This window comes from Alligator mississippiensis, chromosome 10, assembly GCF_030867095.1.
Source record: "Alligator mississippiensis isolate rAllMis1 chromosome 10, rAllMis1, whole genome shotgun sequence".
NCBI classification, from domain to species: Eukaryota; Metazoa; Chordata; order Crocodylia; family Alligatoridae; genus Alligator; species Alligator mississippiensis.
In genome coordinates this window covers 40,265,618-40,283,659 of record NC_081833.1, presented here as the reverse complement: position 1 = coordinate 40,283,659, position 18,042 = coordinate 40,265,618, and the positions used below count along the sequence as shown (strand labels likewise).

Sequence of the window (18,042 nt, the reverse complement as noted above, 5' to 3'; positions counted from 1 at the left end):
ATGCTTACTGCGCAGTAGCTTAATAACACTGTGCAGTAGCGTATTAGCACGGTTTTTGACCAGCACACTACTGCGCAGTGTTATTAGGTTACTGCGCAGTAAGCATCTCATGTAGATGCACCCAGTCTCTCAGGGTTTGAGTCAAGTCACTGCAAGAGACCTCCAGAGACAATGAGGCCCACCACCTGTTATCACAGGCAGCCATGTCAGTTCACAGCTGCCTGAACACTTGGGCAGCACACCCAGCTCTGCTGACAAGGAAAGGGTCTGCCCCGATTAAGGCTGCTGTGCTGGCCTGAAATTAAAGTCAGTGTGGCTGTGTTGCCTGGCTGGCCAGAATTCTGCTGAACCACAGCTGCTGTCCACGGATGGCCTGTGTGACCTCAGACAAGTATTTTTATGCCTGAAATCCACACCTGCAAACGTAGGTAACAGCGCTGTCCTGCCTCCCAAGCATAAGTGAATATAAGTACATTGAACACAGCAACACATTAAGATACTGCAGTGATGGGGATCAGGGACGTGCCTGAGCCATGCTGGCTCACAAGAACACGACTGATTATTGCAGCAGAAATATCAAGCTCATGCCCTGCTCTCCTAAGCCCAGATCCTCTCCCACAGGCCCCAGGGAAGGAAATTTACCAGTTCTATCAAAATTAAAGACAGGGATCTCGTGGAGTGACTGCATTATTTAGTCTCATAATTAAATCACTCATTTCTTCATGTCACTCAAGCTGCTGCAGAATTCCCATTCCATGAACCCAAGTGCTGCAGAAGCCTGCAACCTTGCTGCAGACTTTTAGTCTTGACTGTTGCAGGGCACAAGGGACCCAGATTCCATGCGCAAGGGTGCACACGAGCCAATTAGGGGTGCTGCCTTTTTTCTGGTATTGAATTTGGCATATGTGGATAGTAACTGCTCCAGGATATAATTATGTTTGCTTCTTCACATCATAGCACATGGTTCTGTCTCACTAACAGAACCATGCATGTGCATCTCTACAGGGCACCAGGGGAAGCTAAGTGCCATCCTCACCTCACGGTACTGCAGCAGGACAGCACAACTAATGCGCATGCAGGACTGGGGGTTTCCATTGTAAATTAAGACATTCTCATGGAAAATGCATATAGAGTGTTTGGGACAACCCTGTGCAAGTGTCTCATGGAAGGGAGAAGGACACTGTCTCCTTCTAGCCACCACAGACTAAACCCACCAGGTTGCTGTAACTGTTCGCCTTCCTTGCTCTGCAAAGTGAAGTGAAATTCATTTTTAGTGTGCTGTCTCCTTCCCATCCTCCTTTGGGTGGCCAACAATGGGCTTGCCAGGGGCTGTGGGCCATGGTTATTTGGGTTAACAATACATCAACACACAATCCTCTTCCAAACCTGAATCATCTATTCAGTATTTGGAACTGCCAGAAAAAGTCTGCTTTCCAAACAGGCCACATCCCTGGCAATGTCTGGAGCCTCTCAGCTACATTACAGTAGCAGAAGTACTGCACACACCTGACTCTAAGGGTCAGGTGTCAATCTCCTATTGGGTGGTGCTGTACAGTAGCTCTGCCCTGGGTTCAATGTTTGTAATATCACAGCTTCAAATGGCTCCATTAACCTACATGGGTCTTTAGTGCTTGAGCTCCCTGTTTATTTAAATGTTCAGTATTCTGGTGGTGAACAAGAGAGCACTCTATTTGCAGTGTGAAAGAAACCTTGTCTGTACCAAGATGACAACTCAAGAGGGCTGTCAGTCATTGTATTAGTATATCTTCCCTTGTCCACAGGGAGGCATGCATGATTGCCAAGCCCATTGCACCCCTTCCCCCAAATCAAGCAGGTGGCTTAAAAAATGATTTGACGTTTTAAAAAGTTATTAAACTTGTAATAACTTGGGGCGGGGAACACATTCTTTATTTCCCTTTTTTATTTCCCTTATTTCAGGTCTCATTGCCAAGGTTTTTCCCAGAGCCGGAAAAGCTGGAAATTTTCGAAAGAAAGAAAAAGCAAGAAAGCAAGCAAGCAAGCTGAGAGATGTGTGTGTTCACCTGATTCCAGGAGCAGGAGTTTAACAAAGAAAGCAAGAACAGTACGAGGCATCCAGGGTTTGCAAGGAACAGCAGAAATAGGTCAAGGCTGAGTGCAAGTCTCAGGAGGGCTTGGGGTTCTGTTCCCACCCCTGGCCCAGATTTCTCATGGCATTTTGGGTGAGGTCAGATCTTCAAAAGGAATCTCTCCACCTTGGGTGTTGATGTCATTTGAGATCCCAGTTACAAAGGGAACATCTGGGTGCTGAAAACCTGATAGTCACGCAGATATGTATATCATCAAATCCGAGCATGCTTCCAAATCTAGGCCCAAAAGTGAGCCCCCATACATTGAAATCTGGCCTGAAGCTCTTTTGACAAATAGGTTCTTAATTTCTCTGGGCCTCAGTTCCTCAAATTGAAGCATGGGGCAATGTTCTTTTTGTCTAATTAGTTTGGGAGCCCACCAGAGCTAGAAATGTCTTTCATGGAGTGTTTGTAGAACACCTGGGACTCAAGGGCTCTGATCTCTGTAGGGGCCTGTAGGCAACACTATGACACAAATAATAATAATAATAATACAGTAATGATAGCGTTAAGAACTGCAGGGATTCAGGACTGGGTGCTTCAGGTAGTCAAGGAGTTTAGAACTGCAAGTCAGGCAGTCAAAAGCCAAAGACAAGAAGATTCAAAATGCAGACATGTTTACCCTACCTTCATGCCACAGCGATGAGCAGCACCATGAAGCATATACCCCCTCTCCCACCACATCCCAGAAATGAGAGAATGAAGCCACATTAGAGCAGCCCTGAGCATGATGCCAAGAAACACCTGTGAGACAGAGAGCCTAGAGCATGCGCTCAGCGCTGCCCTGAAGCAGCCCTCATGGGTGCATTCCCAGAGTTGGTGTGTGTGTGGAGCAGGGGCAAGGAGGCTTTGTGGTGCTGCTCCCTGACTTGGCCCAGAAGCAGTGTGGACATGCTGAGAGTGCAGAAGAACTGGGGAACTGTTCAGAAGCTGGGATAACACAGGCTGTATTGTGCACTGACCTGGCTGCAGAGAATAAAGCTGATCCCTTTCTGAGCTGGAAGGTGCTGGGACTGTAGATAGGTCAGGCAAGGGGCGTGAGTGGCAATTGCAACAATAGGCTTCTCTGCCCCCTGGTGAAGCCTTCTGAACGGGCCCTGTACCTTCCAGACACTCATTTTACTTCCAGCTCTTTGTGGCAGCCTTCTTTCTGGGAACTGCTTTAATCCACAAAGCTCACTGGTAAATCCCAGCCCGGCCACAGGGTAACAGCATCTGAAGCAAAACCCCTGGTGCTGCCAATCCCAGAGACAGCATAAAGGGCAGGGGCAGATCTCAGCTGGTGTTACTCCTGCTATCACCCACAGGAGAGAAAGAAATCCCATCTGATCGCACTGGTATAGTAGAAAGGGCATTTCCCCTCAGCACTGCTACCATCCCAACAGAACAAGGCAAACATTGTCCATAGCAAGCAAGGAGTCTTTGCTGAACTCAGCCTCCCAGCTTCGGCCAATGCGTCCATCCATGCCATCCCCTATCAAGGCCAGGAACAACTGCTCCATGGAATCCTGCATATGTAAATAGCAAAAAACTGGCCTGTGTGCATTTGGATTACTGCTCCCTGATGGCAGGACCCCAGCTAGGCTAATGTGTCAGACATCAATGGAAAGTTATGCAGTGGATGGCAGCTTTACCCCACTCTGCTGAAAACACACTGGCTGTACAGTGTTTATTTGAGTACTGTCTTTGTGAAGCAATGACACGACAACTGGGGAATTATGGGACCAGGGGCTTCACAATGGCCACAATCCTTGAGCCTCCAAATGAGTTTGACAGTGACAAAGATGGAGGCACCTGGAGCCAACATTCAAAGCCATGGTGGAGCACCATGCATGGTAAAGTAACACCTTCCTGCAAATGCATTTGAATCAGGACATGCACAGGACTCAGGGTCCTCTCCCAAGTGTCCTTTAGGTACATTCACTAGTGTGTGTACAAAGCAGCTGCACGGAGGAGGACTCTGCCCTTTGGGCCCAGCCAGAGCGTACTTTGATTCCACATGAGCCTCGTATGGTGCTGACATGCTGGGAACCATGCCCAGCCTCAGAGTTCTCAGGGTTATTCGACAAGGGTTCCTTGGGGCAGAGCATGCTTTTTTTGTGAAGTACTGGCTTGTAGGCCGTTAAGCGGACTCCTGTGGGAGTCACAGACAGCAAAGTCCCACCGCTCACGCAGGTTTCTAACCTGTGTACAGGACCTCCACCTGACACAGGAGGTACACGGTCCCACTAGGGGGAATGCCATACTGGATCTGGTATTGGCAACGGGAGATGACATGGTAGCAGACCTCCAGATCGGTAGCCATCTGGGGGACAGTGATCACCTAATAATAGAATTCACCATAAGACGTTGAGTGGGTAAGGTAACTAGTAGGGTGAAAGTGCTAGACTTTAGGAAAGCTGATTTCAATGAACTCAGGCAATTAGTCAAGGACGCACTGCAGAGTAGGAGATTTGAAGAGATGGAAGCCCAAGAAGGGTGGCTGTGCCTTAAGGAAACGATCCTTCGGGCACAATGCAAGACGATCCCCGAGCGAGGCAAAAGAGGGAAAGGGGCCAGGAGGCTTCCTTGGCTGACCACAGAAATCCAGGGCAGCCTAAGGGACAAAAGGGGAGCACATAAAAAGTGGAAACAGGGAGAGATCACCAAAGATGAATATACCTCCTCTGCTCGTGCTTGTAGGGAGGCAGTTAGACGGGCCAAAGCTACCATGGAGCTGAGGATGGCATCCCAAGTAAAAGACAACAAGAAATTGTTTTTTAGATATATAGGGAGTAAAAGGAAGGCCCAGGGAGGAATAGGACCCCTGCTAAATGGGCAGAAACAATTGGTGATGGACAGGGGGGACAAGACTGAACTCCTCGAGTTCTTTGCTTCAGTGTTCCTAAGCGAGGGGCACGACAAGTCTCTCACTGGGGTTGTAGAGAGGCAGCAGCAAGGCGCCAGACTTCCATGCGTAGATCCTGAGATGGTGCAGAGTCACTTGGAAGAACTGGATGCCTTTAAGTCGGCAGGCCCGGATGAGCTCCATCCGAGGGTGCTGAAGGCACTGGCCGACATCATTGCAGAGCCACTGGCGGGAATATTTGAACGCTCGTGGTGCACGGGCCAAGTCCCGGAGGACTGGAAAAGGGCCAATGTGGTCCCCATTTTCAAAAAGGGGAGGAAGGAGGACCCGGGCAACTATAGGCCAGTCAGTCTCACCTCCATCCTTGGCAAAGTCTTTGAAAAAATTATCAAGGCTCACATTTGTGAGAGCCCGGCAGGACAAATTATGCTGAGGGGAAATCAGCATGGGTTCGTGGCAGGCAGATTGTGCCTGACCAATCTAGTCTCTTTTTATGACCAGGTTACGAAACGCCTGGACACAGGAGGAGGGGTGGATGTCGTATACTTAGACTTCAGGAAGGCCTTCGATACGGTATCCCACCCCATACTGGTGAACAAGTTAAGAGGCTGTGACTTGGATGACTACACAGTCCGGTGGGTGGCGAATTGGCTAGAGGGTCGCACCCAGAGAGTCGTGGTGGATGGGTCGGTTTCGACCTGGAAGGGTGTGGGCAGTGGGGTCCCACAGGGTTCGGTCCTTGGACCGATACTCTTTAATGTCTTCATCAGTGACTTGGATGAAGGAGTGAAATGTACTCCGTCCAAGTTTGCGGATGACACAAAGCTATGGGGAGATGTGGACACGCCGGAGGGCAGGGAACAGCTGCAGGCAGACCTGGATAGGATGGACAAGTGGGCAGAAAACAACAGAATGCAGTTCAACATGGAGAAATGCAAAGTGCTGCACCTAGGGAGGAAAAATGTCCAGCACACCTACAGCCTAAGAAATAACCTGCTGGGTGGCACGGAAGTGGAAAGGGATCGTGGAGTCCTAGTGGACTCCAAGATGAACATGAGGCGGCAGTGTGACGAAGCCATCAAAAAAGCCAATGGCACTTTATCGTGCATCAGCAGATGCATGACGAATAGGTCCAAGGAGGTGATACTTCCCCTCTATCGGGCGCTGGTCAGACCGCAGTTGGAGTACTGCATGCAATTCTGGGCGCTGCAATTCAAGAGGGATGTGGATAACCTGGAGAGAGTCCAGAGAAGGGCCACTCGTATGGTTAAGGGCCTACAGACCAAGCCCTACGAGGAGAGACTAGAGAAACTGGATCTTTTCAGCCTCCGCAAGAGAAGGTTGAGAGGCGACCTTGTGGCTGCCTATAAGTTCATCACGGGGGCACAGAAGGGAATTGGTGAGTATTTATTCATGAAGGCACCCCTGGGGGTTACAAGAAATAATGGTCACAAGCTAACAGAGAGCAGATTTAGATTGGACATTAGGAAGAACTTCTTCACAGTTCGAGTGGCCAAGGTCTGGAACGGGCTCCCAAGGGAGGTGGTGCTCTCCCCTACCCTGGGGGTCTTCAAGAGGAGGTTAGATGAGCATCTAGCTGGGGTCATCTAGACCCAGCACTATTTCCTGTTTATGCAGGGGGTCGGACTCGATGATCTATTGAGGTCCCTTCCGACCCTAACGTCTATGAATCTATGAATCTATAAGCTGCACTGTAGGTGAGCACAGGGAGCCCAGTGATGTATACTACTGACTTGCAGGATTCCTGCCCCAGACACATGATTTCAGTCAGGACTACTGATGCTCTGCCCATGTCAAGGGAAGCTCCAGCCCTCCCAAGATTTTCATGGTCAGGAGTGGGTGCAGGGGAGAAGGAAAAGAAGATGCAGAAATACAGTTGAATAACTGGCTTTCCCCCTGCCCTGCTTCCTGGGGAAGGGCAGCCTATCAGGATGGTTCACATCCCTCCCCTTAGAGGCCAACAACTCTTGTAGGATGAAAGATTAAAAAAAAAGTAGAGAGACCCCAGAGCAGGGCAGATCCAGTCTTTCCTGTGAGCCATGGGTCAATCTGCAAAGGGGCACAGCGAGACCCTGCTGCAGCCCCTACTCAGGGCTGGCAGAGGACAGGGAGTTGCCTACAGAAGAACAGAGATGATGGGGATCTAGGCAGATGCAAGGGGTATAATTGATGGGGGTAAAACTAACTGACAAGGAGACAGCTCAATGTGGGGGTAGGTGTGCCTGCAGCAGGGTAAAAGACATCTCAGTAAGTGGGGGAACACTGGTGACGCTTAGTCACATACATACTGGGAGAGGCATTTCTTGGGGGGGACAGGGCAGGGGGGATGGGACATTAAGTTAAAAGACAGAGCAAGAGCCACAACTCACTCTTTTAATAACCTTATGATTTTCCAGGGCTGGACTTGGGACTTGAGATTTGGCATCAGTCACAGCACAGCTGCAACTGGGGGTGCTCAGAGGTACTGTATCTCTGGCCCTGCACACTATTCACAGTCACAGATATGTCTGCCTCCTCCTCCTCTCCACCACAGCAACCCCCCTTTTGGATTGATCTACCCTCCTTACCTTAAAGGCTTGACACTAAGCCAGCTGAGCTACTGCCTCCCCTAAGCTAGGGTGAGGGGAGGGGATCTGCAGGCACAGGCAGCAACTTGCAGCCACCTACAAAGGCAGACTGAGACTGGGGCACAACATCTGGTTTCAGCAAAGCTGACATCCCATGCGCACTCCTGGCATATCATCCCTTTTGTCACCATGACCCCTTCTCTCTGGATATCTTAGGCATCCACCCAGTTCAGGCCCACAGAGTCACAGCCCAGTGTCCTGCAGGCTTGCTGTACAGCTAGGGTCTCCCTCCACTCTGGGGCTCACTAATCCTTAAGTTTCTTTACCTTCAAGGCCATCACAGGGCTTTACTCCTTCTACTGCTTCTCTGAAGACTCTCCAAAGCAGCCCGTGGCCTCTCCATTTGTGCCCCATTCTGCCTGGACTGGCCATAGCAGCTGTTTCTAATGGCTGTTTCATCACAGCCAGGGGAGGCAATTAGGTCCTTCATTAACTCCTTCTAGGCTGCTGGTGTCTGCGTAGGGAAGGGGTGGTACTGGTACCTACCCTGTCATATAGTCTCTCACAATCATGATTTGGCTGGGTGGCAAAAGGCTAGGTGGGTCAGCTTTTTGTGAAATAAGCACAAGGGCAAACCACCTCTTTTCCACATGCTGCTTGAAGTCCAAGAACTATCAAAATTAACTGTTTTCAGAACTGTGGCAATGCACAGCTAGAGACTTTCACTAAGATGACCCTAAGGCACAGTGACCACTAAAGCTGGGACAGCTAGTGATGGAAGCAGGAATCTAAAAACACAGATCTTAGTCCCCATATTCTCTGGGGTTTATTGCCAGAGCTGGGATGGCTACAGCCAGAGCCAGAGCAATGACTGTGAAAGTTGCTGCTGCATCCCTGATGCCTTTGAAAGCCCTGCAAAAGCAGCTAGTTATGGAGGCAAACAGGTGCCAACTGCTACTAAACACAGATCACAGGCTTCTAGGGGGACAGCAAGGGGTGGGGGGAATGTTTATTGAATGGACCCTGTCCCAGCGGGATGACAAGAAGGCGGGGGGGATACCCCTCCTGTGGCATAGGTTGCAGTGGGGCAGTCCACCACAACACCAAGAAGAAAAGTCCCAAGAACAGGGCAATCTTACCCCCAACAGGTACAGTCAGGCTGGATGAGCTGCAGAGGAGCGGAGCAACCGCATGGTTTGTCAGCCGCTTTTCTCCGCAGCTGGGGCAGACGCGGCCTGATGACACTATTAAGGAATGTTGCCTGGCTGGGATAAAAGCTGGTGGTGGGGAAATAGCTGGGGGGACACAGCAGGGAAAGAACTGTGAGACACCCCCCCCCGGGCCTACCAGAGTCCTCCCAACTGCTGCAGTGAGAGGCCAAAGAGGAACCCAGGAGCAGAGTCCAGGATACATTTAAAGGGTTACAACACCCAGGATGGTGAGGGAGCCAGGCTGGAGGAAGATGCTGAGGGACAGCAAAGTCATTGGAAGCAGGATGCATGAGTGGGGAGCAGGCTGAGGCCTCTTTCTGGAGTTTCTGTTATTTGTTTCTCTTTCATTTAATTTAAAGCCCCAGAGGCCAGGAAAAGGCCACAGGACATACGCCAAGGGCTGAGCGGACCGAGGCCGCTTGGGGACCATTGATGTTAATAGACCGTCACTGGGGTCGCCTCGCCGCCCAAGTAAAACCTGTGTGGTAGGGAGGAAAACTGTTGCTAACACTAAGGGCCAGAAAGAGTGAGAGGGATCGGGGCATGATATCCAAGTGGAGTCGGACTGCCCATCGTCCAGCTGTCCCAACAGACTGGCACACAGCTGGAGTGTAGGGGAGGTGGAGCCCCAGGAGCACCCGCTGGTGATGATGCCCAGCATATCCACCCCTGCAGAAGGGATCCCACTACTGAACATAATATTCAAGATGTGGTAGGCAAGTATCGGGGTATACCTTGTGGAGAATGCAACCTAGCATCGCGGTAGCAGAAGCAGCCTCCGTGGCAGACTGAGCTCCTGCTTCAGGGCTGCACGAGAGAGGCTCCATGAAGCCATGTGGGTACAGACCCACAGCACCCATACTAACCAGGCTGGTCTACAGAGAGTGGTGTAAGGTGCTCCCACCTCTAGATCCCCAATTGTTGACTGGTTTTTGGATCTGGGTGTGCCAGCTGTTAGTGATCCCTGCACATATGGTGAGTTTAATACGTTCAGGGACACCCTGCATAATCAAATCCAGTTCTGGCACCAGTGGCCTCAGGACTAGCACTTGGCTGGTGAGCAGAGTAGAGAGCTTCAGTCAGCTGGAGAGCACTAGGCTGTTGGCTGCAATTGCGTGATGTTGAATCATATCTTTTCAGACTCACTATGCGGCCATGCCTGAACCCAGTTTACCAAGTCACTGCATCATAATGCCATCTCTCTGTATGTCAATCCTTCCTTGTGCCCTCGGGCAACAAGATATTTAGCAAAATTTGCAGATACACAGGAATCTGACAGGGCCACTCTGTGAATGCTTCTGCTATGGCCAATGAACTTGCAACTTCTGGGCTGTCAAATGAATGCCTTTGTGCCTACATCACCCCAGGCTCCTGGCATGGTGTGGTGCTAAGTATTACAATGCCTAAGTCCTCTGGGGGATTTAACCCTTGATGCCTAAATTCCCACCAGCAAAGTTTCCTAGATTTCTGGTGCCAGGTTTCCTAGATTTCTGCTTCCACTGTTAAGCACTTTCCAGTTCTTAAATATGCTGAACAGTACAGTGTTTACCTCATGCTTGAACCCCTAAAGGATTCAGACTAGATGTTCCCTGCCTACTTTGCTCAAGGGATCTAGATTTCAGTCTTCTTGACAGGCCTAAGACTAAGAGATGATGGTAAGGCCTCATTCTAAGAACTGGTCTACTTGTCAAAACCTCATCGGGGATGCAGGGCACTACAGTTCAAATCCCTCCTTTAGGAGTAGGGAAGTCCATTTCAGGCTCTTGATGCAGCTGTGGGGTGGCACTCCAGGAGGCTGCTGAATCCTTGGACAGCAAGTTTCCTTTCTTTGTGGCGTGGATGAATCAGTGGGATGCAGCTCTTGATTTCTTCAGTGACACAGGTTTTCACCCCCTACACCCATTGATTAAGTATATATTCCATTCCTGAGCCTAGTGAAAACTCCTTGACACCCAGAACACCAGGGCTTTCCCTTTGCCTCCTGTCAAGGCTGGAGCAACTAGAAGAACTTCCATGGAGACACAAATGAGCTGCGTGTCTATCACTGGTCTGCTATACTCCGAATATTTGCTGTTGGATTCTCCAAGCCATCACCATCGATGTGGACTACTAGTATATATGGTTTCTTACTCCCCAGAGTCTAGAGAGCTGGATCTCGAGATCCTGTCTGTGCAAATTCATCTCTCTGTGCCAGGCCCTCCACTGCCCTCCTTTTTGTAGTCACTCACAAGAGGAGAAAGTAAGCACAAAGAATCAGGCTCTTGGAGGTGTGGTGTGAGGGGCATCCCCATTATAAACCTTGTCTACTGCAGACCAGGCCACTCTCAGAGACCTTGTCTTCACCAGCACCTTTCTTCAGAGCTCCCATACTCGTCCTCTCTCCCGGGGAGAAGCCTCCTGGTGGGAGGCAGAGGAGGGAAAGTGAGCACAGACAGGTTGCAGCAGCTGCAGGCTTTCCACTGCTGTGCCTGCAGACAGGAGTCCCATAATAATTGCTAGTGTACGCAGACACTGGGAGGAGGCTTGGGGCGGGAAGCTGGGTTGGATAAGGCCTGGCTCCAGTGTCAAAGGAAACCATGTCTGTGCCATTGAGACTGTGCTCTTTCTGAAGGTGATTACCTAACACAGGCTGTCAACATGGGGGAAGGATGAAGGGATGGGCTGGAGGGATCAAAGAGACCCTCTCTGTGAGAGACCAGGAGTTTCCTGCCTTCCTCTGTTTCCTCTCTGTACCTGCTCTGGCTCAGCCTCTGGGGCACAGGAAGCCAAGCCCATCCTAGGAACTGTGGGTTCCTCTCTGCTCCACCAGCTGATTCCCTGCAAATAGTCTTGAATGAACAGCTCTTGGGCTTTAAGGCTGAGGTAACCAAGAACAGAAACTGCCCCTCCCCTGGCGCATCCCATATTCCTCAACCGTGTGGCACTTTACGGAACAAATACCCTGTTATTGTGAATGAGGCATCACCTTTCAACATTGTGTCCAGCTTGCCCTGGGCTCCAACACCCACCAGGGTGGGAGCTGCTACACTGTGGCAAACCTAGCAAGGCCAAAGTCTCCTGGACTGAGAGGGGGTTACAGTCAATCCCTGGGCATTCACAGTGCTCTCCCACTGAGTCCTGTCCTTCCCCATGCCTACACCATGTGGGGCTTGTGCCATTTCCTCCTCCTCAATCCCTGCCTTCCCTTCCCACAGTCTCGGAGTTGCTGCTGTCTGACATGGGTCCTGTGGGGCAGTGTCACCACCTCACCCTCTCTGGGACTAGCTCACACAGGTCTAGCCCGTATCCTCTAGTCTGGGAATCTCTGTCCTTCTGTGTTCCTCTACCCCTTCCCCATTACCGCACCATCCAGCTCTTCAGCTGCCTCACCTAGCTGTGCCCCTTTCTCCCTTCTGTCTAAATCCCTTCTCTGAGCCTTGCTCTCACACAAGATGGAGAAGATAGTGTCTTCTCCTCCCCCATTGTGCTGTCTAGGTGGTTTAGGTCCATCTAACCAGTCTTTCCAACCTGTCCCTGAATCTCCCAGCTTTTTCATCTGTCTATCTGTCTAGTTTCTCTTCTCTTTTGTCTGTCTGTCTCTGGCTCCCTCCTGCCCTTCTTCCTCTAGCCCAGCTCCTAACACTCCTCTTCTCTCTTTTTTTCTGTCCTACCTGTCCCCTCAGGCCTGTCAGGCTTACTCTCAGACTGGTGCCCTGACCTGCTTCCTCAGTGTTTTCATGCCCGCATTTATGACGGTCAGGGCACCCCATCTGGAGGGAGCAGAACTGGCATCTGGCAAGACCCAGGATGTCAGCAGCATGGCCAGCAGCCAGAGCAGCCCTGGAAGAGGCTGGGCCTGAGCTCTGGAGGCGAATTCAGGCTCTGAGAGATCTAAGTCCTAACGGTGCAGCGGGCTAGCGTGTCTCCAGACAAATCTGACTCCACCTGGAGCTGCCATTGCTGCTTCCCCCCTGTATGGTTCCAGATGGCCTGGATCCTGAGAGTCTGGGCAACAAGCTGAGACCATCTGCTGTGCAGAAGCCACACAGTGGAAGTAGGCCCCAGCTCTGCCAACACAGGAGCTGTGTGCCCCGGAAATGCCCATGAATCCCCACCACATGCACTCCTAATCTGCAGAAGCTGACAGCAGGGGAGCATGCAGCTTTTGAGGACTGGTGTTTATGTTTTTCCGCAGACATGTTACTGCCTGAGAGAGACATTTATGAAGCTGAGAGGTGAGAGCTGGTTTCCTGCCAGTTTCTCAAGTCCTGGGAGGAGGTGATACCATAAGGAGGCCAGATCCCAGGACATTTCAGCCCCATAACCCCTTCACCCCAGAGCAGAAGGCTCATCCAGAGCAAGCACACTGCAACTGCTGACCTGCTGAATTCATTCAAAACCTCACAGATTTGGAAGCCAGTAGGGACCATTATGATTCTCTACTCTTACATGGCTCCAGCGAACACACGCACTGGGAAGCCAGCCTAAAATGAAGCTCTAGCACTGCCCTCCTGGAGAAGAGCAGTGTAATCTTCAGGTCACAAATTCAGGACAGCATGTTCAGCCAAAAGGAAAATGAGCACTCAGACTGAGCACTTAGTATATGTGTCCTTCAAACCCAGCACCGCAATCTCCAACCTAGCATCCATTCCCACCACCTGTAGTTCACCAGTCTGAAACCAAACACTGGTTCTTTTCACCATCCCACAATCCTTTGCATCCACCAAAAGCAGGCATATTTGAGACAGCATTCATTTAGCTAGTATACGTAGCAGTAATGAAGACACAGCTGCTTGGTTTTCAGCAACCATAAAATATGCCCCAAGTTCCCAGAGAGCTGGTACAGGTAGTTCTCAAGTGCTGCATCTTGGCTGACAAGTACACAAGGCCAGATTCAGGCTTCCTATAGAGACCAGGGCAACCTTTCACCAGGACTGAATTAAGCCTGACATATTTGTCAGCTCCCAGGCACAGTGCCTCAGAGCTAATGCTATTCTGGGGTAGCTTGAATGCATTCAAAACACTCCTATGGCCCAGCAAAAGGATCTGGCCAGTGCCCTATGGACAGCGTGTTTGTCATTGCAGCCCTCTCCTCAGCTCCACAGTGAAGCATCTGTGCTCCAAGAGCCCCAGCACAATGGCTTCACTGTGTGCGAAGGAAAGCTAACAATCCAAGAGGAAACACATACCACTGACACTGGCTGCCAGCACAACCAAGCAATCCAGCCTTCAGCCCTGCTGGGATGGGATTTCTGTTATATGGAGGAGAGGCTGCCCATTCTGTTATATGGAGGAGAGGCCTAACTCCAGTGGGTCAGGGCTCAGACTGCTTCCCGCCAGCTGGGCCAAAGTGGACAGGCCCCAGTGTCTGCACTTCAGCTATGGTCCCCACCATAGCTGGAAACTACACCTCAGTGCCACTTCCTCAGACATGCTTGGGAGACCAGGTCCTGAGCATTGTCCCTAAAAAAGTGTCTAAACCTGGCTGCTTACAAAACAAGTTGTTCTAACTGTCCCAACAATCTCAGTCCTCAGTCTGCTGTGCACATGGCCTCTGTTCTGCCCGATCTCTTCAAACAACCCCCAGTCCCAGCTGGTCAGAGCATGGATACATCATGCATTACATCCCAAATGTATTCTCTCTGCTAAACCAGACTTTGCCAGCCACACCAAAGGTAGGGGACAGAGCCAGGCCATGTCAAAGCTTACCAAATCCAATCCAATATGGAGAAGCAAGGAGGTGAGCCTGTGGCCACCTAGTTTTCTCATGGGGAGAAATAAATAAATGGCGGGGCTAATCTGTACATGCAAATGAGAAACCCTAACGCACTCTGTCATGGTGCATCTGGGAGGTTTCCAGGACTTGGAAAGAAAAACCAAGAAAAAATACTCTTCCTTTATGGGCTGCTTCTTCAGCATTTCTATTGCAAAATGGCACATAAAAGGACAGTGTCACAGGGCAGAAGATGCTACCGCAAATTAATTGTGATGATGCCTAGGAGATGAAAGCACAGAAACATGAGAGTTTATTGGCAGCATCATCTCATCACAGGCTTCCTTTTGCCCAAAACCAAATCAACCCCACCAAGAAGGTGCCAGTGAACCCTTGTATATGAGGTACCTTGGAAAAGACACCCCAGGGGATGTCACACTGTTAACCCCATCTGCCACACTGTTAAAACACCCCACCAGTAGTCTGGATATTTCTGCAGTCTCTTGCTAGTAACACACCTTAACCTGGGGTCCTGCTGACTGCAGCTGAAGCCAGCTGTCTTAGCCAGTGCTCAACACCACCCTCCACAACATCTGACCTCCTTTCTCAGTTGTGGCCCTGATTGCTGGCTTTTCTATTTCCTGTGTCCCAATCTCCTGTAATTACACTGCACATCTGTCCACAGTTTCCTCTAATGCCCACAGACCTTTTCAGGAGATTCTCTGCCTTGGTAGTAGGCAAAGAGTAGAGGGAGGGGAACTGTGGGGTGGTAGGACGGACACACACACACACACACACACCCTTCTGCAGCTTAGAGCTGCCAATTCCTCTCCTCCCCCAGGCTGCAGAGAGGATGAGCCTTCTGCTGTTCAGCCTAGCATGAAGGTAACTTACAGGTGCTCTGAAGTGTATGCAGGACTTGGGGGTGGGGAAGGAGCCAAAGCAGGCTGAGCCCAGCTTCTAGGCCACTGCTGGGAGAGGGTTGGTACCCCGCTGATATGCCCCTACCTTGAGAGAACCTAAGACAGGCTCAGCTTCTTTGCTTCTTAAGTTCTCTTAAGGGCTAGGATGAAAAGAATGGGGGGTCCTGGTGATCCTACACAGCTCAGCAGCAGAAGGCACTGCCCTTCCACCCTTCAATCCCCTCATCGGCAGCACTTTGATTAACTGCCAAACAACATGACCACCACCACTGCCCAGGCCCAGCCCCTTTCCACCTGAAGATGCCAAACACCTTACAAACAGTAACAAAATTACCTCTCAGGACTCCTGACCTGTAAGCAAACACCTAAGTACAGGACACAGCCTACATAGACCGTATTTCGCCTCATATGGAAAGCCTTGGGAAAACAAGTATTTGACTGGTTGGTCCAGCTGGCCCCAAGTTCTGGCCCATGATCTCTTCAGGCCTGTACCCGGACACATGGGCTTGCGGAGCAACAGTCCTACCTCGTGTGTTGGTGGCCATGTCAGCCACTTTCTGGAAGGCATCCAGGAAAGCAACAGCTGCCAGCACTGTAGTCCTAAGACAGAAACAGATGGAAATGTAAGTGAAGTGGGAGTGTGAGGGAGAGGGCCAACGCTGCTTCCCCTAACCAGTTACAGAAACACAGCACAGTCTATTGCAGTTGGTCTGACCCAGCTACAGCTAGCCCAGCATTCCCTAGCCAGCAGTGTTTCAGAGGAAGATTGGAAGATTAAACAAACAAATTAGCCCAAAGAAGGAAATTCCTTCTCGATCCCTGCATAGTTCACCCTCTGTTCCAAAACAGGGTCTTAGGTCTCCCCTACTCTAGCCAGGACAGGCAGCTCCACTTTTGATGCAGTGATTTGCAGCAGCAGGGAGTTTCACAGGGTTCCTGTTAGGGGTAGAAAGGGTAGGGAGAAGGGGGTTAAGCAAAAAATTTGCATTTGACACAGAAATACCAGTTCCATCCATGGTTTCCAAGAGTGAAGTTCTACCCCACCTCTCCTGGGCCCAAAGGAGGAAGCAGCAGGCAATTAAAGAGGTCTTTGGAAGTGGAATTATAAATAGGAATGTGTCTAAGCACCAGTTGCCAGATAGAGGCAGGGTCACAGTTTGGCAAATTAAGGGTTAAAACTATGGGGATTTACACATGAGAGGTGGGACTGTGGGGTCTCTAGAGGCACCCCAGCAAACACACTGTGCAGAGGATTCTCAGACAGCCAGGCCTAGGGTACAGCTCAAGGAGAAGAGTGGAGTTCAGATGAGGAGTAACGGCTACTTTCTGACTTCACCATGATCTCCTTAGGCAGTGGCCCTGGCTGGGAGACCTCTTTCAGGTGCAAGTCAAGACAGTTACTCCTTTGAAAGCAATGGTGTCACCCTAAGAGACTCACATTGTGCCCAGCCCTACTTCACATCAGCATAACCACCTGCCTAAAACACACACTGGCTGACCAGGAAGAGAGGGGCCCAAGACAGCTCCTCAAAACACCCACCAGTTTGGAGGCTGTGCATCCCACAAGAAAGATTGCAGATGACACCTTGCTTTGAGTGAAGCCTGGCTCAACTGGTGACATGACAGCCCCAAACCCTGCCAAGACTGGGGAGAGTCTTGCTAGTTTAGAGCCTTCTCCTGCTGCTTCACTTTCACACTACAGAGATTAAACCCCATGATTACCAGTAGCCTGCCTTGGAGTCTTCATCAGCTTCAACAATCCCATTCTCCAGCCCTGCCCTCTACCCTCCCAACCCCATAGTAAAGCTCCTCCCAGACACTGTTGCACAACTGAGACTGAATGGCTGGGAGGCAACTGACCATGGACCCACTGGGTAGCAAAGATGTACAACACCCAGCTCTACTGGGCAGAAACAGGGGTGTAATGTCCTTTGCTAAAGTACATGCCCAAGATCTTGAGCATGGTATGAGATGTGCTGGTGCTGGGCTTGGGCAGATGACTCTCCTGTTGGACAACTAGTGGTAACAAGGCAGGAGCAGGCAGAGGGGGCAGGCTGTAAGCCCTGGCTTTGGGGCACTGTTCTTTGCCTTGACACCTGTGTGCAAAGACCTGCGCCTACCAGTAAGGCTACACTATATGGCTGGGGTTTCACAGATACCAAGAGGCAGTTGGCTGGGCATCTTCAAGAGCATCCATGTTCATAGTAAGACATGTTGTGGACTCTTCTATGCATGACTGAGAATTGGAAGGTGGCTTTCAAGCTGAGGCCAGCTGCAGTGGCACTGACCTGTGCCAGATTAGACTGTTACCTGGCAAGGACGAATTTCAGGGGACTGCCATGTGTTTTAGATGGTGGTATACAGAAGGCAGATTTGGACTTACAGGATGCTTAACACATTTCTGACCAGGTTTAACATGATACTGGAGAAGTTCTGGCTCTCTCACCACCCAAGTTCAGACTTCCATGTGTTTGTAACAAAGACGTCCAGACTGTGACCCCTGTGCTAAATCCATTCCCTAGGGAACTGGATGGTATTCAGGCAGTGAGCTATTTTCTATTAGACATCAAAAGCAGAGTGATACCATGGCAAAAGGACCTCAGTTTAGTAAGCCAAGGCCTTCCCCATGGCACTTTTCACCTGTAGCTCTTAAAGTGTTTTACAGAGGTGGG

The 18,042-nt window shown here is 50.5% G+C and overlaps 1 protein-coding gene across 5 annotated transcripts in view; it reads right to left on the bottom strand.

The window, feature by feature from the left end:
- MTSS2 (MTSS I-BAR domain containing 2) overlaps positions 1-18,042 on the bottom strand; it is a 117,103-nt gene that overhangs the window by 65,150 nt on the left and 33,911 nt on the right. For all 5 annotated transcript variants that reach the window (XM_019497287.2, XM_019497288.2, XM_019497290.2 and 2 more), the window contains exon 3: positions 15,897-15,970. In XM_019497287.2, the coding sequence (XP_019352832.1) occupies positions 15,897-15,970 (74 nt within the window). The remainder of the gene's footprint in view (positions 1-15,896; positions 15,971-18,042) is intronic.